We start from the raw sequence: 24,426 nt of genomic DNA on the forward strand, positions 1-24,426 counted from the left end.
AGCCCAACCATTCCTGGGATAAGGGAAAGCAATCTAAAAAGCCTTCAGCTGATTCCAAGTCAGCATGAAGGGGTTGGCCTCTGATCCGGGAGAGGATCATTTAGGGGGCAGACTCTCTCTTTTTTCCCAGGCTTGGATAAGAGATGTACCGGATCCCTGGGCGGTGGACATTGTCTCCCAGGGATACAAAATAGAATTCAAATCTTTTCCTCCCAGAGGCAGGTTTCTCCTCTCCAGATTATCTGTAGACCAGATAAAAAGAGAGGCGTTCTTACATTGTTTCAAGGACCTTGCCACCCTGACGGTAATAGTTCCAGTTCCCTTTCAGGAAAGGGGTCTGGGATTTTACTCAAATCTGTTCGTTTTTCCCAAAAAGGAGGGAACTTTTTGACCAATCCTAGATCTAAAATGTTTAAACAAGTTTCTCAGAGTGCCATCCTTCAAAATGGAGACTATATGCTTCCCTTGGTACATGAGGGTCAGTTCATGGCAACCATAGACCTAAAGGATGCATAACTTCATGTTCCCATTCACAGAGACCATCACAAGTTTCTGAGATTCGCATTTTTGGACAATCATTTCCAGTTTGTGGTCCTTCCATTTGGCCTTGCCACAGCTCCCAGAATTTTTTCAAAGGTTCTGGGGGTTCTTTTAGCTGTGCTTCGATCTCAGGGCATTGCAGTGGCACCTTATCTGGATGACATTCTGGTTTAGGCGCCATCTTTTCAACAAGCAGAATCTCATACGGAGATCTTGTTGTCTTTTCTTCGTTCCCACGGACGGAAGGTGAATCGGGAAAAAAGTTCTCTGGTTTCAGCTACAAGGGTCGTATTTTTGGGGACCATAATAGACTCCCTGTTAATGAAAATTTTTCTGACGGAGGTCAGAAATAGAAATTTTTTTGACTCTTGTCTTGCCCTTCAGTCCTCTCCACAGCCGTCAGTGGCTCAATGTATGGCAGTAATCGGTCTGATGGTGGCTTCCATGGACATTCCGTTTGCTCGGTTCCATCTCAGACCTCTGCAGTTATGCATGCTCAGACAATGGAACGGGGACTATATGGACCTGTCTCCATGTGTAGATATAGATCAGGCGTCAATAGACTCTTTTCCATGGTGGCTTTCTCAGGATCATCTCTCCCAGGGTACTTGCATCAACAGACCCTCCTGGGTGATTGTGACTATGGATGCCAGCCTTCTAGCTTGGGGAGCAGTATGGGCTTGTTGAAGGCTCAGGGCTTATGGACCCAGGAGGAGTCAGTCCTGCCCATAAACATCTTGGAGCTGAGAGCAATCTTCAATGCTCTTCTGGCCTGGCCTCAGTTAGCCTTAGCCCAGTTTATCAGATTCCAGTCGGACAACATAACCTCAGTCGTCTACACCAACTACCAGTGGGGAATTTGGAGTTCCTTGGCCATGACAGAGGTGGCCCGAATTATTCAGTGGGCAGAGACTCACAACTGCTGTCTTTCTTCAATTCACATCCCAGGAGTTGACAATTGGAAGCAGATTTTCTGAGCAGACAGACTTTTCATCCCGGGGAGTGGGAACTTAATTCGGATGTGTTTTCCAGCTTGACCCTCAAGTGGGGGCCCGCCGGAGTTGGATCTCATGGCTTCTCATCAGAATGCCAAACTTACGAGATACGGCTCAAGGTCAAGATATCCGCAGGCATTTCTGATCGTTGGAACTTCAATCTACCATACCTGTTTCCTTGGAACTTCAATCTACCATACCTCTTTCCTCAGTTTGCTCTCTTTCCAAGAGTCATTGCTCGAATCGAGCAGGAGAGGGCATCTGTAATTCTCATAACCCTGGCATGGCCTCGCAGGATTTGGTATGCAGACCTCTGAGGAAGGACCTTCTACTTCAGGGTCCCTTCCTTCATCCAAATCTTGTTTCTCTGAAGCTGACTGCTTGGAGATTGAACGCTTAGTTTTATCTAAGCGTGGGTTTTCAGAGTTGGTCATTGAGACCTTGATTCAGGCTCGTAAGCCTGTGACTCGTAGGATTTACCATAAGATCTGGCATAAATACTTGTATTGGTGTGAATCCAATGGATACTCTTGGAGTAGAGTAAGGACTCCTAGGATTTTGTCCTTTCTACAGGATGGTCTTGTGAAGGGTTTGTCTGCAAGTACTCTAAAGGGTCAGATTTCTGGATTGTCTATTTTGTTACATAAGTGCTTGGCGGATGTGCCAGACGTGCAATCGTTTTGTCAGGCCTTAGTTAGAATTCAGCCTGTGTTTAAACCTGTTACTCCTCCATGGAGTCTTAACCTTGTTCCTAAAGTTTTACAACAGGCTCCGTTTGAGCCTATGCATTCTTTAGATATTAAGATGTTATCTTGTAAAGTTTTTTTTTTCTTGTTGCTATTTCCTCTGCTCGGAGAGTTTCTGAACTCTCTGCTTTACAGTGTGATTCCCCTTATCTTAAATTTCACTCCTTCTTCTCACAAAGAATGCTTGCTGCATAATCTGTATGTTGTGTGAGCGCTAAAATTTTATTTGCAGACAACTAAAGACTTTCGTCAGTCTTCTGCATTGTTTGTTTGCTTTTCTGGGAAACGCAAGGGTCAGAAAGCTTTGGATTCACTTTCCTTTTGGCTGAAGAGCATTATTCGCTTGGCACATGAGACTGCTGGACAGCAACCTCCTGAGAAAATCACAGCTCATTCCACAAGGGCTGTTTCTTCTTCCTGTGCCTTCAAAAATGAAGCTTCTGTGGAACAGATTTGCAAGGCTGCAACTTGGTCATCTTTGCACACTTTTTCCAAATTCTATAAATTCGTTACTTTTGCCTCGGCTGAGGCTTCTTTTGGGAGAAAGGTTCTTCAAGCAGTGGTGCCTTCTGTTTAGGTTCCTGCCTTGTCCCTCCCTTATCATCTGTTTCCTCTGGCTTGGGTATTGGTTCCCAACAGTAATTGATGATGATCTGTGGACTCACCGTGTCATTAGAAAGAAAACTAAATTTATGCTTACCTGAAAATTTATTTATTTATTGACACGGTGAGTCCACGGCCCACCCTGTATTCAGACAGTTTCTTTTTATATAAACCTCAGGCACCTCTGCACCTTGTGTTACTTCCTTTCTCTCCTTTCCCTTTAGTCGAATGACTGGGGGATTGTGGGTAGGGGAGTGATATTTAACAGCTTTGCTGTGGTGCTCTTTTCCTCCTATTCCCAACAGTAATTGATGATGATCCGTGGACTCACCGTGTCAAGAAATAAATAAATTTATCAGGTAAGCATAAATTTCGTTTTATACATATATATTTCCAAAGAAAAAAAGGCACCCACAGGACGAGTATATTATTATACTGATGCAGATACCACTGATTATATAACCAGCCCTCCTCTGGCTATACCCAGGTGCCAGTGTCACTACTGTGTCATTATATAGTGCTGGTTGTTATTATACTGATGCAGATACCACTGATTCTATAACCAGCCCTCCTCTGGCTATACCCATGAGCCAGTGTCACTACTGTGTCATTATATAGTGCTGGGTGTTGTTATACTGATGCAGATACCACTGATCCTATAACCAGCCCTCCTCTGGCTATACCCAGGTGCCAGTGTCACTACTGTGTCATTATATAGCGCTGGGTGTTATTATACTGATGCAGATACCACTGATCCTATAACCAGCCCTCCTCTGGCTATACCCATGAGCCAGTGTCACTACAGTGTCACTATATAGTGCTGGGTGTTATTATACTGATGCAGATACCACTGATTCTATAACCAGCCCTCCTCTGGCTATACCCATGAGCCAGTGTCACTACTGTGTCATTATATAGTGCTGGGTGTTATTATACTGATGCAGATACCACTGATCCTATAACCAGCCCTCCTCTGGCTATACCCAGGTGCCAGTGTCACTACTGTGTCATTATATAGTGCTGGGTGTTATTATACTGATGTTGATACCACTGATCCTAAAACCATCCCTCCTATGGCTATACCCATGAGCCAGTGTCACTACTGTGTCTTTGGATAGTGCTTGGTGTTATTATACTGATGCAGATACCACTGATCCTATAACCAGTCCTGCTGGTGCAATGATAAATGCTTAAAGCATATGCTGTTGGCATTTATTGATGTGCGGCGGACATGATCCGCAATATCTTCCCAGGACCCCAACATCATATATCCCTCCCCGCCATCATATACCTCCAGTCCTCCGTCTCATAACACCCTCACCGCCTTCTAGACGCGCAGTGGCAGTGTAGCATGATGAGGGGACGGGGATATCACATATCTTCGCTTCCTTCATTGGCTGTTGCACAGGGAACCTCCCTCATGCTGCGCCCTGTGAGCAGACACAGCATGACAAATGGATGGCTCTGGCGGTAACCTCTGACACCTTCCCCTTGTCTGTGCCCCCTCAAGTACTAGGGGAGGTGAGTGTGACAGGGGACCATAACGCTGCTTGCGCACTGAATCAGCTCATGCGGCGTTAGAGTTCACTGTCAACTTGGATGTAAAGCAGCTATCTAATTAGTGAGTTAGGCGGGCGCGAGGCCCCAGTAAGCACGAGCCTTAGCCCCCCGCCTAGCTCGCCTAATTAGAGAGCCTCCTCTGCATACACATATCTGTGCACAATATATACACAGTATGTGTCTGTATACACACACACAGAGACACATACATACACATATCTATATACATACACATATCTATGCACAATATATACTGTACACAGTATGTGTCTGTATAAAATACACACAGACACATATACATACACATATCTATATACATACACATATCTATACAGTACATGTACATATATATACACAATATATGCATGTATGTACACACACACATATCTATATACAGTATATACACAGTATATGTCTGTATACACACACAGACACATATACATATACATACACATACCTATATACATACACATATCAATACATGTACGTATATCAATATAGACACAGTATATGTCTGTATACACACACACAGACACATATACATATACATACACATACCTATATACATACACATATCAATACATGTACGTATATCAATATAGACACAGTATATGTCTGTATACACACACACAGACACATATACATATACATACACATACCTATATACATACACATATCAATACATGTACGTATATCAATATAGACACAGTATATGTTTGTGTACACACACACAGACACATATACATATACATACACATACCTATATACATACACATATCAATACATGTACGTATATCAATATAGACACAGTATATGTCTGTATATACACACACAGACACATATACATACACATACCTATATACATACACATATCAATACATGTACGTATATCAATATAGACACAGTATATGTCTGTATACACACACACAGACACATATACATACACATACCTATATACATACACATATCAATACATGTACGTATATCAATATAGACACAGTATATGTCTGTATACACACACACAGACACATATAAATATACATACACATACCTATATACATACACATATCAATACATGTACGTATATCAATATAGACACAGTATATGTTTGTGTACACACACACAGACACAGCGTGACAAATGGATGGCTCTGGCGGTAACCTCTGACACCTTCCCCTTGTCTGTGCCCCCTCAAGTACTAGGGGAGGTGAGTGTGACAGGGGACCATAACGCTGCTTGCGCACTGAATCAGCTCATGCGGCGTTAGAGTTCACTGTCAACTTGGATGTAAAGCAGCTATCTAATTAGTGAGTTAGGCGGGCGCGAGGCCCCAGTAAGCACGAGCCTTAGCCCCCCGCCTAGCTCGCCTAATTAGAGAGCCTCCTCTGCATACACATATCTGTGCACAATATATACACAGTATGTGTCTGTATACACACACACAGAGACACATACATACACATATCTATATACATACACATATCTATGCACAATATATACTGTACACAGTATGTGTCTGTATAAAATACACACAGACACATATACATACACATATCTATATACATACACATATCTATACAGTACATGTACATATATATACACAATATATGCATGTATGTACACACACACATATCTATATACAGTATATACACAGTATATGTCTGTATACACACACAGACACATATACATATACATACACATACCTATATACATACACATATCAATACATGTACGTATATCAATATAGACACAGTATATGTCTGTATACACACACACAGACACATATACATATACATACACATACCTATATACATACACATATCAATACATGTACGTATATCAATATAGACACAGTATATGTCTGTATACACACACACAGACACATATACATATACATACACATACCTATATACATACACATATAAATACATGTACGTATATCAATATAGACACAGTATATGTTTGTGTACACACACACAGACACATATACATATACATACACATACCTATATACATACACATATCAATACATGTACGTATATCAATATAGACACAGTATATGTCTGTATATACACACACAGACACATATACATACACATACCTATATACATACACATATCAATACATGTACGTATATCAATATAGACACAGTATATGTCTGTATACACACACACAGACACATATACATACACATACCTATATACATACACATATCAATACATGTACGTATATCAATATAGACACAGTATATGTCTGTATACACACACACAGACACATATAAATATACATACACATACCTATATACATACACATATCAATACATGTACGTATATCAATATAGACACAGTATATGTTTGTGTACACACACACAGACACATATACATATACATACACATACCTATATACATACACATATCAATACATGTACGTATATCAATATAGACACAGTATATGTCTGTATACACACACACAGACACATATACATACACATACCTATATACATACACATATCAATACATGTACGTATATCAATATAGACACAGTATATGTTTGTGTACACACACACAGACACATATACATATACATACACATACCTATATACATACACATATCAATACATGTACGTATATCAATATAGACACAGTATATGTCTGTATACACACACACAGACACATATACATACACATACCTATATACATACACATATCAATACATGTACGTATATCAATATAGACACAGTATATGTCTGTATACACACACACAGACACATATACATACGCATACCTATATACATACACATATCAATACATGTACGTATATCAATATAGACACAGTATATGTTTGTGTACACACACACAGACACATATACATATACATACACATACCTATATACATACACATATCAATACATGTACGTATATCAATATAGACACAGTATATGTCTGTATACACACACACAGACACATATACATACACATACCTATATACATACACATATCAATACATGTACGTATATCAATATAGACACAGTATATGTTTGTATACACACACACACACACAGACACATATACATATACATACACATACCTATATACATACACATATCAATACATGTACGTATATCAATATAGACACAGTATATGTTTGTATACACACACACAGACACATATACATACACATACCTATATACATACACATATCAATACATGTACGTATATCAATATAGACACAGTATATGTCTGTATACACACACACAGACACATATACATACACATACCTATATACATACATACACATATCAATACATGTACGTATATCAATATAGACACAGTATATGTCTGTATACACACACACAGACACATATACATACACATACACATACCTATATACATACACATATCAATACATTTACGTATATCAATATAGACACAGTATATGTCTGTATACACACACACAGACACATATACATACACATACCTATATACATACACATATCAATACATGTACGTATATCAATATAGACACAGTATATGTTTGTATACACACACACAAGCATACATAGACGCACAGCATGTGTGCTGTAGTGTTTTATATTCATAGTGTAAGATAAACCATACAGACTGGATGATGGAGAGTGTACAAAGATGTCACTATTTTTTTGACATTACCAATTTGCTTCCAAGAGCTTTACTTGCGAGACATTGATCAGCAAGCAGTGCATGAGTGATGTATAATTGTTAGAGACGTGCCATCTGTCAGAGCAATGGCTACACTTCAAAGCATTGGTACACTAGATACAATTACAGCTTCACAGGCACCTCACAGAAAAATCAAATGGCTCAAAGCTAATTTTCTAGAGCAAATTTCCCAAGATACCAGAGATCAGTGTGTGACAAAAGAAGGCCTTACCAGGGGAATATTTTCTCATGTTTTTATTCATATGATTTACATAAATAGAGTATATAGTTAACTGCACAAGCATGCCCTGACATTTATTATCTATATGTCTGTCTGCCTGTCTGTCTATCTATCTATCTATCTATCTATCTATCTATCTATCTATCACCTAGCTGTCTCTCTGTCTCATTTTAGTGTGTAAGACTTCCATGCCCCATGTCGATGGAACCTAACTGTATCATAACAATGAAAACATTACATTTAACCTTTTAATGCCATTATGCCGTTCTATTCCGTCATAATTACACTGGGCTTTAAAGCCGTTATGACGGAATAGAACGTCATAGCTAACGGCTGTCCTGAAGCCTTCTGTGCTTCCAGGATTTGATTGCAGTCTGGAGGGCGTTCCTAGAGTTGTAGGGACGCCCCCCAGATGCGATCCAATAATTGAAATCTCGCGATCGTGTGCACGATCGCGTGGTTTCAGTTTGTGGGCACTTTAGCCCTGTCACGAAAGGGTTAAAAACATACTTATATGTATATTTTATCATTTATATGTTTCCCTGGCATACAGCTTTGCATCATTCAGAGTTATTATAATTAAAACCAGGTAGGAATTATAACTGGAGACGGGATTCTAAGGTTTTACTTTCTCACATATGATATCTATAGAGAAAAAATACAGAATGAGATTTCCCTTGAGCTTGTTTTAATATAAACATTAAAAGGGTTTAGATTGAGATTCTCATCTTACTGATTGCTATTTATGTGTTTTGTTTTTTGGTCTGATCATCTGTTTTCAGGTTTTGAGCCATCAATATCATAGATAAGCTCCATATTATGCACTATATTATGACTTTGCACTGCAAAAACACCCCCGATACTTTACATTATGGCTCATTCCAACTCCTACATATAAAATAATCATTAACAAATTATTTTGAGGGTCCATCAAGCCTGATTTTACATCAACACATCCAGCCAATTAAATACTCCTCATTAATATTGCCATATAGCTCCAAATGGCTTATCTAACATCCAAGGATCTTTGAACAAATAATTTCCTGTTAGTTTACATTTTTACATTTCTGCAGTGTTTGTGTTTAGCTGTAATTTTCCTCTTACTCATTTATTGTACCCACACATATTATATACCGTTTTTCTCGCCATTAAATGGAATTTTTAAAGATACCATTATTTTAATCATATCTTATAATTTACTATAAAAACACTTTTTCAAACTTTGACCCCCAAAATCTGTTACACATCTACAGCCACCAAAAAACACCCATGCTAAATAGTTTCTAAATTTTGTCCTGAGTTTAGAAATACCCAATGTTTAAATGCTCTTTGCTTTTTTTGCAAGTTATAGGGCAATAAGTACAATTAGCACTTTGCTATTTCCAAACCACTTTTTTTTTTCAAAATTAGCGCTAGTTACATTGGAACACTGATATCTGTCAGGAATCCCTGAATATCCCTTTACATGTATATTTTTTTTTAGTAGACAACCCAAAGTATTGATCTAGGCCCATTTTGGTATATTTCATGCCATCATTTCACCGCCAAATGCGATCAAATAAAAAAAACGCTAACTTTTTCACAAACTTTTTCACAAACTTTAGGTTTCTCACTGAAATTATTTACAAACAGCTTGTGCAATTATGGCACAAATGGTTGTAAATGCTTCTCTGGGATCCCCTTTCTTCAGAAATAGCAGACATATATGGCTTTGGCGTTGCTTTTTGGTAATTAGAAGGCCGCTAAATGCCACTGCGCACCACACTTGTATTATGCCCAGCAGTGAAGGGGTTAATTAGGTAGCTTGTAGGGTTAATTTTAGCTTTAGTGTAGAGATCAGCCTCCCACCTGACACACCCCACCCCCTGATCCCTCTCTGACCCCCCTCAAACAGCTTTCTTCCCTCCCCCACCTCACAATTGTCACTGCCATCTTAAGTACTGGCAGAAAGTCTGCCAGTACTAAACTAAAAGGATTTAAAATATATATTTAATTCAGCAGTGATGTATCCCCCCTTAGCCCCCAGCCTTCCTGATCCCCCTGATCCCCCCCATACAGCTCTCTAACCTTCCTCCTCTACCTATTCTCCACCATCTTGGGTTCTGGCAGCTGTCTGCCAGTAGCCAGTTTGCTCAAAACTAATTGTCCAGTTTGGTGAAACCCTTAATTTTCTGTAGTGTAGCTGCCCCCAACCCCCTACCCTCCCAGATCCCTTTAGAATTTATTTCACACCCTCTTCCTCCCTCTACCTCCACCTCCCTCTACCTCCACCTCCACCGTCCTCTTCATCTCCCTCACTTACTGGACTAAATGGGGCGCGCACACACACACACACGTGCCCGCCCCGCACACTCCCGATCACTTGCGCGCTCTGATCTGGAAGCCCCTCCAATGATGGGCCGCCCACCCGCCTCTCTGCTACGGCTTCCACCCACCAATGATCGGCACCATCGCTGGCCGATGCAGAGAGGGCCACAGAGTGCCCCTCTCTGCATCGGTGTGCCAAAAAGGTATTGCAGTGATGCCTCAATATCGAGGCATCAAGGCAATACATTGAAAGCGGCTGGAAGTAATCATGATTGCTTCCTGCCGCTTTAAACCCCTAATGACGTACAGGGTACGTCGTTGGTCTTTAACGACCAGTTTGTGGATGACGTACCCTGTACGACGTGTGTCGTTATGGGGTTAAACAAAGTACCTTCATGGTTTGTTAAAACATTATAATATTTAAAACTAATTAGCCTATAGATTAACTATCAAAGGGACACTGTAGTCTATAAACAAAGTGCAATATTTGAAAAAAGAATGATAAAAAGTATTTTTGCAAAATATATGTATTAAAAATGTTGCAGCTAAAGTTGTTAAAATTGAGATTAAATTTGCCTGTTTTGTCATTTCCTGTTATGGGCTGCGTGACTACTGTATTTTTCCTTTACCACACAGCTCGCTATTTTTCTAGGCTCCCTAGCCAGCAGAAGAACATAGTCAGAGCCCTGTAGCCAGCAGCCTGACACAACTGGCTGTAATAGTACTAACTGTGCACAGTATATTGCACACAACAAATAAATTAAATTTCTTTCTTACATTAGCAGAAATAAAGTTTAGGGGCACAAAAAAAATGCAAAAGCTGCCTACCTGCCCTTCATAGATTTTTTTCTGTAGTATATTATTATTGCTGCAAAGGTTTACCTCAGCAGCAAATTTGTCTCTGCAGTTTTCAGCTAAAACGTACACTCTCCATACTACTCACTGACTTAACTGCCTAAAGTAACTGCTCCCTGACAAGCTACATTAGCTGCCTAAACAAACCTGTATGGAAGCAGTGTAAGTTTTAACTGCTATTTACTGGAGACGCTAGTTTGTTATTGAGGTAGCCATGTGCAGGAAGAATAATTTACTTCAGACAAGTACTTTGTTTTCTGACTATAGTTTGTTGTGCACATGATGTATACATCTGTAATCTCTCTCTTTCCCTTCTCTCTCCTTTCTCTCACTCTCAACACAACTTAAAATGAGATGGTGAAAAGTTTTTTTATTTTTTATTAATTTAACATAGTATTAATGACTGATGATGTGTCACATTGTCATTGGTTTATGGAAATTGCTTCTTTTCACATTGCCAAAAACAGTGCAAGAAAGTCATATACTATGGAGATTTTACCCAAATAAAGCTATGAACACTTTACCCAATGATATCTATCTAAAATATTTCATGGAGATATGAATGGTGGTAATATGTTTCATAATGACTAAACATTTGTGGTAAATTACCAAACTAAAACAGCTTTTTGACAACGCTTTTTATGCCCCATGGCTTTACGACTTAAAGTAACTTCATGGAACGTTGGGGGCATTACGTCCCCAGCTAAGAAAGCTATGATCCCTTAAACACACTACATACAGATATAGCGTTGCTTCAAGAAACCAAACCATCCATTGAGGAACATGAAAAATTAAAATCACGCTGGGTAGGTCAGATATTATACTCCCCTACTGAAGGCAGGAAAAGAGGGGTAGCCATCCTAGTAAGAAAGGGACTTTCAATCTCCTTTTCACGGGTGGAAATAGATCAGAAGGGTAAATATACTTTAGCACTTTTACAGGTTAACAACTTAACCTATACCATATGTAATGTTTATGGTCCCAATGAACATTGTCCTACTTTTTGGGCAACCCTTTTGGCAAACCTAGCCACTTATAACGGCCCTATAATTATGGGGGGAAACTTTAACTTAGCTCAAGCACTTCTTTTAGATAGGTTTAAAGACCCTGCATTATTTAATACCTCAAAAAAAACACATAGCAAAATATTTAAAAAAAAGAAGCGACTTTGATTAATCCTTTTAAAGAAACTTTAGACCTAGTAGATGTATGGAGGGCACAAAACCCAGTGGAAAGGGACTATATGTGTCTATCTAAATCGCATAATACTTTGTCAAGAATTGACTATTTCCTTACTTCCTCCGTAATAACACCCCAGATTTATTGCACAACTATAGGACAAATTACAATTTCGGATCAGGCCCCAATTAATTTCATACTCCAACCAACGCACATTAAACCTCCAGAAAAGACATGGAGATCCCCATCTTATCTATATAATAACATAAACATTTGCCAACATCTTAAGACATCCTGGACACATTATGCATCCGATAATGACCAACACAAACATGACCCCAACCTGTTATAACCCCTGTTATTCCTTTAACAATGTTAGGTTAATGTAGATCCAACTGCTGACTTAGGTTTAGAGTATTTAGTAATTTTAGATGGTATAGACTTAACCTCCCAAAACCACTGATTCTTAACTTTTAATAAAATGAATAACTGATAAGTTTGGAATGTTTACCAGTTCTTACTCAGACACACTATCACTGGTCTGGCAGCTGAAATTATCCAGTAGTGTGCTGATACCGTGAACCGGGAGATTTAGTAAGAGAGAAATAGCTTACTTGAGGAATTCTGCTACGGCAGAATAAGCTCCGGTTCAGTTTGTGGAAACTATAGGCTGTCCTCTGCATATGCCAGGTAGACAGTGCGAGTCTGATGGAGAGATTAGAGATTACTGTGTGAGAGGCCACGCCTCCATGAAGTCCGGATAAATCTAAAGCCGCTTGGAATAGCAGTATGCAAGTTTATTTCTCCGTAAGTCTTTAAACCTTGCAATGCTGTGGAGATGCTGGAAAAGCAACTTGCAAGAGAAATGAAAAGGCTACTGGAACTCTAAGAAAGTATACTCCTTCTGTGGACACACAGGATACATGGCTTGACTGTGCTGAGTCCTGCACAATGTACGATGTAACTGCAATAATCAAGCAATGAGATGCAGCAGGTAAACGGTTAACTAGTCAGCACTGAGGAAACTCCCTCCTCTAAAAGGTACAGACATCACACCTGTTATGGCATACCTCTAAGGCAGTGATGAGAGGTTATATAATGTCCTTTACAGCACACTACAATAAAAACATTAGGAAGGTGAATAAAACATTTCTTTCATACCTCACAGAGGCATATAACAAATATCTCTCGGATCCCACACCTATCTGCAAACAACAATACTATGACCTCAAGCAAAGTAGAGACACATTCCTAGCCCAACAAGATAATGCATTCAACTTTCATAGGCAGGGTCGCTACTACAGACTCGGAAACAAATCGGGAAAATTGTTGGCAAATCTAGTGAGATTATATAGTCCCAAATCTCACATATTAGCTATTAATTCTAAATCTAGCCTAACTTCAGATAATAAGGAGATCATGACGGAATTTGTTAAATACTATACTTCTTTATACACCAGTCAGAACATTAATTTGGAAGCAAAACAACACTTTTGGAACACAGTATGTCTTCCCACTCTAACAGATGAACAATAAACTCTTCTCAATGCACGTATACACCCACAAGAAGTAATCAAGGCTATACGGAAAGCCAAGTTAGGGAAAGCTGCAGATCCTGATGGCATACCTTCAGAATTTTATATACTCCTAGGGAAGGATATAGCTCCTACCCTGTCTTCTTTATACACGGCCTACTTGGAGGGATCCACTCAGATAGACAGTAGATTCACGGAAGCCAATATTTGTCTCTTGCTTAAACCAGAAAGAGACCCTACCCACACATCTTACTATCGCCCAATCTCATTACTAAACAGGGATTGTAAATTGCTAACTAAAATAATGGCAGACAGATTAGCACAGGTTTTGCCTTCCATTGTACACACTGACATAACTGGATTTGTCACAGGCTGATCTTCGGTGATAAACATTCGGAAAACATTACCGATCACATCTCACTACTGGTACAACACTCATTCCTCAAACCCAATTAAACTACCAGATGCTTGCCTTTTAGCATTAGATGCAGAAAAAGCATTTGATAGGATAGAGCAGGACCACTTACAAACATCTTTAGCAAAATTTGGCCTTACGGGTAATTTCGCAGACTTCCTTCAAAGACTTTATTACACTCCTAAGGCGTCATTAATAATCAATGGTGTTCTCTCCCCTTCATTCAAACTGCAGAGGGGAACGAGACAGGGTTGCCCCCTTTCCCCTTTGCTGTTTGACTTGGTCATAGAGTCTTTAGCATGTCACATTAGACAGAACTGTAAGGGTTTAGATTGGTATGATAACCCACAACACTTGTCACTATATGCAGGCGATTTGCTGTAATTTGTAGGCAATCCTAATATCAATTTAAATAATCTTCTAAACATAATTAGTTTTGGTACCTTTTCGGGTTATAAAATTAATATCGACAAATCTGAAGTTACGTGGTTACTAAATTTACAAAACACTACACTGCTAGACACTAGACTTTAAATCACTGATGGTTCATTCAAATATCTAGGAATTGATATATATGCAAACCCCAATAAACTATACCACCTTAATCTTAGAGGCACTGTTCAAAATACAAAACTTCTACTTTCAGGCTGGTCTAAGCTACTCCTTTCTCTTTCAGGTAGAATTAATCTTTTTAAGATGGTTGCGTTACCTAAACTCTTTTACCCTCTGCAGATGTTGCCACTCCTTCTCACCCAGCAGGATACTAATTCGCTACAATCTGCTTTAGGGCAATTCATATGGAGAGGGAAAAAACATAGGATAGGGAAAACCTATTTAGCAATGCCATTATGCAAATGTGGGCTTCACCTCCCTTACATCTCATGGTACAACTGGGCCACATTAACAAAACTAACATTAGATTGGTTGGTTGGAAATGGTCATTTCACTATTCCTGAGGTAGAGGCTAGCATCATCAAACCAATACAATTAACTTTCCTCCCCCATGCAGACATTAATTCTTTACCACCCTACATAAAACACCACATTTTATATAAGGACCTCGCTGAGAGCTTGGGCCAAATTATGTAGACTATGGGGAGTGAAAAAATCAGCTAATAAATACTTACCAATCCAAGGCAATTTACAATTCCTAGCGGGATACATTACTGAAGCATTCCAGTTATGGCAATCGCAACAACTTACGTAACTCAAACAACATTTTAATCCATTAACTTTAAAAATCACATCTTTCCATGAACTTTAACACTCCTATGGCCTTCCTGACACCCACAGATTCGCATATTTTCAATGTAGGCATTATATAAACAAGTTAAAAGCAGATGGTTTGTTGTCTAGTGAACCCACCAATATCGCTAGAAAAACAAGGATCCTCCAAACTCATAAACACATATAACCTTATTATTTAACATTTTTAAGACTCTACTATGCAGAAGATTCTATCAAAATTGATTAATTATGGAAATCTGACTGTTGACAAAGATCTTATCAGTGCCAGTTTTAATAAAGTAAAATCTGTTACTCTCTCTGCGAATCTGAGTGAATCTCATATGAAGATATTGCAACAAGCCTATATTACCCCTGGTCTCCGTTCTAAATGGGTACACAGGACTAAAAATATATGTACTAAATGCAGTTATGCTTCCCCAGATTGGATCCACCTGCTGTGGGACTGTCCCAAACTTAAAAGTTTTTGGTTAAAAATTTCTTACTGGTTAGCAAAAGTAACAAAAACACAATTATCTCTTTCGGCCCGACATGTAATCTATTTAATACCAAATTACAAGAATCTTGCCCATGATATCTTTATATCTACAGTTGTTATGTTAGCAGAACAATTAATGTTATCAGGATGGGCAAGTACCAAAACACCCCCTTTTTAACAGCTAATCAGAAACACGCATACTCAGATGCTGGTTGAATAGGCAGACACAAAAGGACAACCAGAAAAACGAATTAGACGCTTTCTTCATAAATGGGAAGCTTATCTTATGTACTTGCCTGCTAATGTTAGGGTTAGTCTCATTCACCCATTTAGAAATAGTCTTTTTGTCTTAAATGAGAATCTAAAAGGTAACAGGTGTATCTCTGATAACCAACCTTAATCATATCCCAGTTGCGAGTGTGTATGTTGCTGTTTGGGTTCCTCCCCTCCTTTACCTTCTCCCTCCTCCCCTTTTTCCTCCTTCGTACAAATATTGGTCTGTGGGGAGCGATCTGGAGGCACTCTAGGTAAGTTGTTACTTGTTTTGTCTTTGTTCTATATTTTATTTATTTATTTTTGATTGTTTTTGTTTTTTCTAAAAAAGAATATTTTTGATCCTTGCCTGTGCATGGCAAATACATATACGCCTATTTTCAGGTACCTGGACTATATTTCTTGTACTGTATAATGATTTCGGCTTTGTGGAAATAACAATGCACTGGTTTCAATGTTTTATGCCTATTTTCATGTACCCAGACTATGTTTCTTGTACTGTATATTGATTTAGACTTTGTGGAAATAACAAAGTTCTGGTGTCAATGTTTACTATTTGTCATGTATGTACTGGATCTTATTGCTTATTGCTATAAAGTTAAAAATAAATACAAATTGCCAAAAAAAGGATATTTAAAGGGATAGTCTTGTTTAAAAAGGTAGATAATCCATTTATTACCCATTCCCCAGTTTTGCACAGCCAACATGGTTATATTAATTTACTTTTAACCTCTGTGATTACCTTGTATCTAAGCCTCTTTTGACAGCCCCCTGATCACATGGCTATTTATTTATTATCTATTGACTTGCATTTTAGCCAACTAGTGCAGTGTCATGCACAACTCCACGGGAGAGCGCATGATTATCTATATGGCTCACATGGATTAGCATTCTTGTGTTGTGAAAAGCTAATAAAAAGGCATGTGATTAAGAGGCTGTCTGTAGTGACTCAGAAACAGGCAGAAATTTTGAAGTTTAAATGTTGTAAAATATATTAATATAACAATGTTGGTTGTACAAAGCTGGGGAATGGGTAGTAAAGGCATTGGCCTCTAGTTATCAAGCCGTCAACCGCAAATACGCTGGAATCCCGCAGCGTATTTGTGGCGAGGCTGATTCGCCTTAGTTATCAAAGGCTAGAGACCGGCAAAAGTAGAATATAGTGACGTAAGCTACGATCCGCCAGTCTCAGTCCGACACAGATCGATTCTTACGTCACTACAGATGTTCCGAACGCAAGTTCGGCACAATCTGACTACTTTTGGTAGTTATCAAATAACTAGCAGGTACGCTCGGCACTATTCCGGCAGAGCATACCGGGTTTTCAATCCGCCACACTGGAGGCGGCGGATCCCATAGGAATCAATGGGAGTCTGACAGCAGCGAAAGCTCATGTTCGCTGCTGCCCCATATCCCATTGATTTCTATGGGAGATGTCTGCACCTAACACCCTCACATGTACCCCAAGTCTAACAAGTCTAAACACCTCTAATCTGCCCCCCCTACACCGCCGCCACCTACTTTATACTTATTAACCCCTAAACCACCGCTCCCGGACCCCGCCGCCACTATAATAAACTTATTACCCCCTAAACCGCTGCTCCCGGACCCCGCCGCCACCTACATTATACCTATTAACCCCTAATCTGCCGTCCCCTATACCGCCGCCACCTACATAAAGTTATTAACCCCTATCCTGCGGATCCTGGACCACACTTCAACTAAATTAAATGTTTAACCCCTAAACCGCCGCTCCCGGACCCCGCCGCCACCTATATTAAACTTATTAACCCCTAAACCTAAGTCTAACACTAACACACCCCTAACTTAAATATTATTTAAATATATCTAAATACATATTACAATTATTAACTACATTATTCCTATTTAAAACTAAATACTTACCTGTAAAATAAACCCTAAAATAGCTACAATATAACTAATAATAATATTGTAGCTATTTTAGGATTTATTTTTATTTTACAGGCAAGTTTGTATTTATTTTAACTAGGTACAATAGCTATTAAATAGTTAATAACTATTTAATAACTACCTAGATAAAATAAGTACAAAATTACCTGTAAAATAAATCCTAACCTAAGTTACAAATACACCTAACACTACACTATCATTAAATTAATTAAAAAATTTAACTACAATTACCTAAAATTAAATACAATTAAATAAACTAAGCTATAGTACAAAAAAAAAACTAAATTACAGAAAATAAAAAAAATTACAAGAACTTTAAACTAATTACACCTAATCTAAGCCCCCTAATAAAATAAAAAAGTCCCCCAAAATAATAAAATGCCCTACCCTATACTAAATTACAACGTAATCAGCTCTTTTACCAGCCCTTAAAAGGGCTTTTTGCGGGGCATTGCCCCAAAGTAATCAGCTCTTTTACCTGTAAAAAAAAAATACAACCCCCCCAACATTACAACCCACCATCCACACTCTAAAACCCACCCAAACCCCCCTTAAAAAAACCTAACACTAACCCCCTGAAGATCACCCTACTTTGAGATGTCTTCATCCATGCATGGCAGAAGAGGTCCTCCATCCGGTTGAAGTCTTCATCCAAGCGGCATCTTCTATCTTCAATCATCCGGAGCTGAGCCATCTTCCATCCAGCCGACGCGGAGCCATCTTCTTCCTACGACGTCCTAACACCGAATGCCTGGTCCTTTAAATGATGTCATCCAAGATGGCGTCCCTCGAATTCCAATTGGCTGATAGGATTCTATCAGCCAATCGGAATTAAAGGGTCACTGTACCCAAATTTTTTCTTTTGTGATTCAGATAGAGCATGACATTTTAAGCAACTTTCTAATTTACTCCTATTATCAAATTTTCTTCATTCTCTTGGTATCTTTATTTGAACTGCAAGAATGTAAATTTAGATGCCGGCCCATTTTTGGTGAACAACCTGTGTTGTCCTTGCTGATTGGTGGATAAATTCATCCACCAATAAAAAAGTGCTGTCCAGAGTACTGAAACAAACAAAAAACTTAGATGCCTTCTTTTTCAAATAAGGATAGCAAGAGAACAAATAAAAATTGCTAATAGGAGTAAATTAGAAAGTTGCTTAAAATTGCATGCTCTATCTGAATCACAAAAGAAAAAAATTGGGTTCATTGTCCCTTTAACCCCTTAATGACCGGACCATTTTTCAATTTTCTTACCCTTAATGACAATGGCTATTTTTACATTTCTGCAGTGTTTGTGTTTAGATGTTATTTTCCTCTTACTCATTTACTGTACCCACACATATTATATACCGTTTTTCTTGCCATTAAATGGACTTTCTAAAGATACCATTATTTTTATCATATCTTATAATTTACTATAAAAAAATGTAAAATATGAGGAAAAAATTGAAAAAAAACACACTTTTTCTAACTTTGACCCCCAAAATCTGTTACACATCTACAACCACCAAAAAAAAAACATTCTAAATAGTTTCTAAATTTTGTCCTGAGTTTAGAAATATCCAATGTTTACATGTTCTTTGCTTTTTTTGCAAGTTATAGGGCCATAAATACAAGTAGCGCTTTGCTATTTCCAAACCACTTTTTTCCAGAATTAGCGCTAGTTACATTGGAACACTGATATCTTTCAGGAATACCTGAATATCCCTTAACATGTATATATTTATATTTAGAAGACATCCCAAAGTATTGATCTAGGCCCATTTTGGTATATTTCATGCCACCATTTCACCGCCAAATACGATCAAATAAAAAAAAAAACTTAAATTTTTCACAATTTTAGGTTTCTCACTGAAATTATTTACAAACAGCTTGTGCAATTATGGCACAAATGGTTGTAAATGCTTCTCTGGGATCCCCTTTGTTCAGAAATAGCAGACATATATGGCTTTGGTGTTGCTTTTTGGTAATAATAAGGCCGTTTAATACTGCTGTGCACCACACTTGTAATATGCCCAGCAGTTAAGGGGTTAATTAGGTAGCTTGTAGGGTTAATTTTTAGCTTTAGCGTAGAGATCAGCCTCCCACCTGACACATCCCACCCCCTGATCCCCCCTGACCCCCCTCAAACAGCTCTCTTCCCTCCCCCACCTCACAATTGTCACCGCCATCTTAAGTACTGGCAGAAAGTCTGCCAGTACTGAAATAAAAATAATTTATTATTATTTTTTTAATTTTTTCATACAGTCTGCAGTGATGGATCCCCCCTTACTCCACAACCTCCCTGATCCCCCCCCAATACATCTCTCTAAACCTCCCCCTCTAACTATTTGCCGCCATCTTGGGTACTGGCAGCTGTCTGCCAGTACCCAATTTGCCCCCCAAAATAGTTTTTTTTTTACTTTTTTCTATGTAATACTTGTTTTCTGTAGTGTAGCTGGCCCCCCTAAACGATCTACATCCCTCCCCCTCCCAGATCCCTTACTAAAGAGCTAAGATCCCCCTGCTTCCACATTGGTCTTTTTTTTTTACTTTCATTTTCGGCATAATTTATTGAGGCATCACTACAATCCCTTGGAAGCAGCTGGAAGCAATCGTGATCGCTTCCAGCACTTCAGACAACAGAGGACGTACCAGGTACGTCAATTGTCACTAAGGGAGTTTTTTCCTATGACGTACCTGGTACGTCCTCTGTCATTAAGGGGTTAAGATAGGAAAAATCAGATTGGCTGATGTAATCAGCCAATAGGATTGAAGTTCAATCTGATTGGCTGATTGGATCAGCCAATAGAATTGACCTCGCATTCTATTGGCTCATCCAATCAGCCAATCAGATTGAACTTCAATCCGATTGGCTGATTATATCAACCAATCGGATTTTTCTTACCTTAATTCCGATTGGCTGATAGAATCCTATAAGCCAATCGGAATTCGAGGGACGCCATCTTTGATGGCGTCATTTAAAGGACCAGGCATTCGGTGTTAGGACGTCGTTGGAAGAAGATGGCTCCTTGTCGGCTGGATGGAAGATGGCTCCACTCCGCTCTGGATGATTGAAGATAGAAGACGCCGCTTGGATGAAGACTTTGGCCGGATGGAGGACCTCTTCTGCCCCGCATGGATGAAGAATTCGGCCCGGTTGGGTGAAGACATCTCAAGGTAGGGTGATCTTCAGGGGGTTAGTGTTAGGTTTATTTAAGGGGGGTTTGGGTGGGTTTTAGAGTAGGGAGTGTGGGTGCTGGGTTGTGATGTTCGGGGGGGTTGTATTTTATTTTACAGGTAAAAGAGATGATTACTTTGGGGCAATGCCCCGCAAAAAGCCCTTTTAAGGGCTGGTAAAAAAGCTGATTACTTTGTAATTTAGTATAGGGTAGGGCATTTTATTATTTTGGGGGGCTTTTTATTTTATTAGGGGGCTTAGATTAGGTGTAATTAGTTTAAAGTTCTTGAAAAAAATTTTTATTTTCTGTAATTTAGTGTTTGGTTTTTTTTGTACTATAGTTTAGTTTATTTAATTGTATTTAATTTTAGGTAATTGTAGTTAATTTTTTAAATTAATTTAATGATAGTGTAGTGTTAGGTGTATTTGTAACTTAGGTTAGGTTTTATTTTACAGGTAATTTTGTAATTATTTTAACTAGGTAGCTATTAAATAGTTATTAACTATTTAATAGCTATTGTACCTAGTTAAAATAAATACAAATTTGCCTGTAAAATAAAAATAAATCCTAAAATAGCTACAATGTAATTATTAGTTATATTGTAGGAATCTTAGGGTTTATTTTACAGGTAAGTATTTAGTTTTAAATAGGAATAATTTAGTTAATAATTGTAATGTTATTTAGATTTATTTAAATAATATTTAAGTTAGGGGGGTGTTAGTGTTAGACTTAGGTTTAGGGGTTAATAAGTTTAATATAGGTGGCGGCGGGGTCCGGGAGCGGCAGTTTAGGGGTTAAACATTTAATTTAGTTGTGGCGGGGTCTGGGAGTGGCGGTTTAGGGGTTAAACATTTAATTTAGTTGCGGCAGGGTCCGGGAGTGGCGGTTTAGGGGTTAAACATTTAATTTAGTTGCGGCGGGGTCCGGGAGCAGTGGTTTAGGGGTTAAACAATTTATTTAGTTGCGGCGGGGTCCGGGATCGGCAGGATAGGGGTTAATAACTTTATGTAGGCGGTGGCGGTATAGGGGGCGGCAGACTAGGGGTAAATAGGTATAATGTAGGTGACGGCGGGGTCCGGGAGCGGCGATTTAGGGGTTAATATATTTATTATAGTTGCGGCGGGGTCCAGGAGCGGCAGTTTAGGGGTAATAACTTTATTTAGTTGCGTGGGGCTCCGGGAGCGGCGGTTTAGGGGGTAAAACAGTTTAGTGTGGGTGCTTAGTGACAGGCTAGCAAGAAAGCTGCAAAGAAGCCGATGAGCAGCGAGATCGATGACTGTTAGTTAACAACAGTCCGCTGCTCATCGCACCGTACTTGGTGCGCGGCTTCTTGACAGCTTTCTTGATAACTTTGGCGAACGTATTCAGTTCTGCGGCGGCGATGGTAGGCGAGCTTAGGCGAGCGCATTGGGCCGGCGAATGCAGGTAAGTAGAATGCTTGATACATAGAGGCCATTAACTACCTTTTTAACAACAATTTTAGTGTTGACTGTCCTTTTAAAATATGGCTACATATTAATATGTGTGTGGGTATGTTGTGTGTAAATATATATGTATTTTTTAATGCATTTGTTGATTATGAAATTCCTTTTAACAATCATTTAAGGCTTCTAAAGCATTGATCTGTGGCCCCATATGTGTTAAAAAGTGGCCTGTCTTTACCATAAACCATTGGTTCCTAACAACTTTTGGAAACCTTACTTTTTATAAGCCCATAATCCAGGGCTTCTTTAATGTATCATTATGATAGAAATACATAAATAGTTTAAACTCAGAGGCACAAATCCACATCATTGCACAATGTGTGTTTAAAAACATTTCCTGATGAATAAATCTATCATGAGCAATTAAGAGTCTATTCAAACTCATCCTTTACACTGTAAAATAAAAAACAAAACATAGTAAAAATTTATCACAAAACTTCCATGATGCTTACAAAAGACTCTAATGAAAAAAAAAGGTTAGAAAATAAATGGTAATCTTTTTTTTTTTTTTTTTTTGCAAATGGATTTTGTTTTCAGTTTAGCTAACCATCTATCCAGCAATGCATCATATATAACGTAAAAGACACAAGAAATATGCCACAGGGTTTGCAAGGCAAGTTGCAAAGTAAACAGCAACAGAAAACAGCTGACAATTTTTTATTTGAATGGATAATCAGTGAACAGAAACCATAGCAGATGCTAGTGCTCTATTTCCAAACTAGAAGTATGTGTATGATATGGATGTATTTAATTTAACATTGTGCTTTACAGCCTCGCGTGTAGGGCGACATTGTATTTCATGACATGCCCATTAAATTGGATGATTTCCACAGCTACTTCCTAGGTAGTAATCTGTAAATATTTTATGTATTCACAGAAAATTACTACGGCACTCCTAAGCCTCCAGCTGAACCGGCCCCTCTTCTGATAAATGCAACAGACCATTTCTTTCCTGGCGGCATTCCAAGAGTCGAGGGGAAACGTAAGCGCAATAAGTCTGTAAGCAACATGGAGAAGACGGGGATTGAACCTCCCGAAGAGGAAGAAGAAGAAAGACCTGTGGTAAACGGAAATGGGATCTCTGTAACACCAGGTCAGTATAAACAAAACAATGATTCATTTTCAGTTTTATTTCCATTCATATTAAGCTCTGTGTATAGAAGCTTTTGGTGCCAAATATTTTGCTGCAGTGTTTTGT

General features: G+C 38.7%; 1 protein-coding gene across 1 annotated transcript in view; it reads left to right on the forward strand.

Moving 5' to 3' along the window:
* The window catches only part of MAGI2 (membrane associated guanylate kinase, WW and PDZ domain containing 2), a 986,849-nt gene that overhangs the window by 113,694 nt on the left and 848,729 nt on the right, over nucleotides 1-24,426 (forward strand). Inside the window, exon 2 of the mRNA XM_053716523.1 lies at nucleotides 24,106-24,321. Coding sequence (XP_053572498.1) covers nucleotides 24,106-24,321 — 216 coding nt within the window. The remainder of the gene's footprint in view (nucleotides 1-24,105; nucleotides 24,322-24,426) is intronic.

The sequence above is a fragment of the Bombina bombina genome, chromosome 6 (genome assembly GCF_027579735.1).
Source record: "Bombina bombina isolate aBomBom1 chromosome 6, aBomBom1.pri, whole genome shotgun sequence".
NCBI classification, from domain to species: Eukaryota; Metazoa; Chordata; class Amphibia; order Anura; family Bombinatoridae; genus Bombina; species Bombina bombina.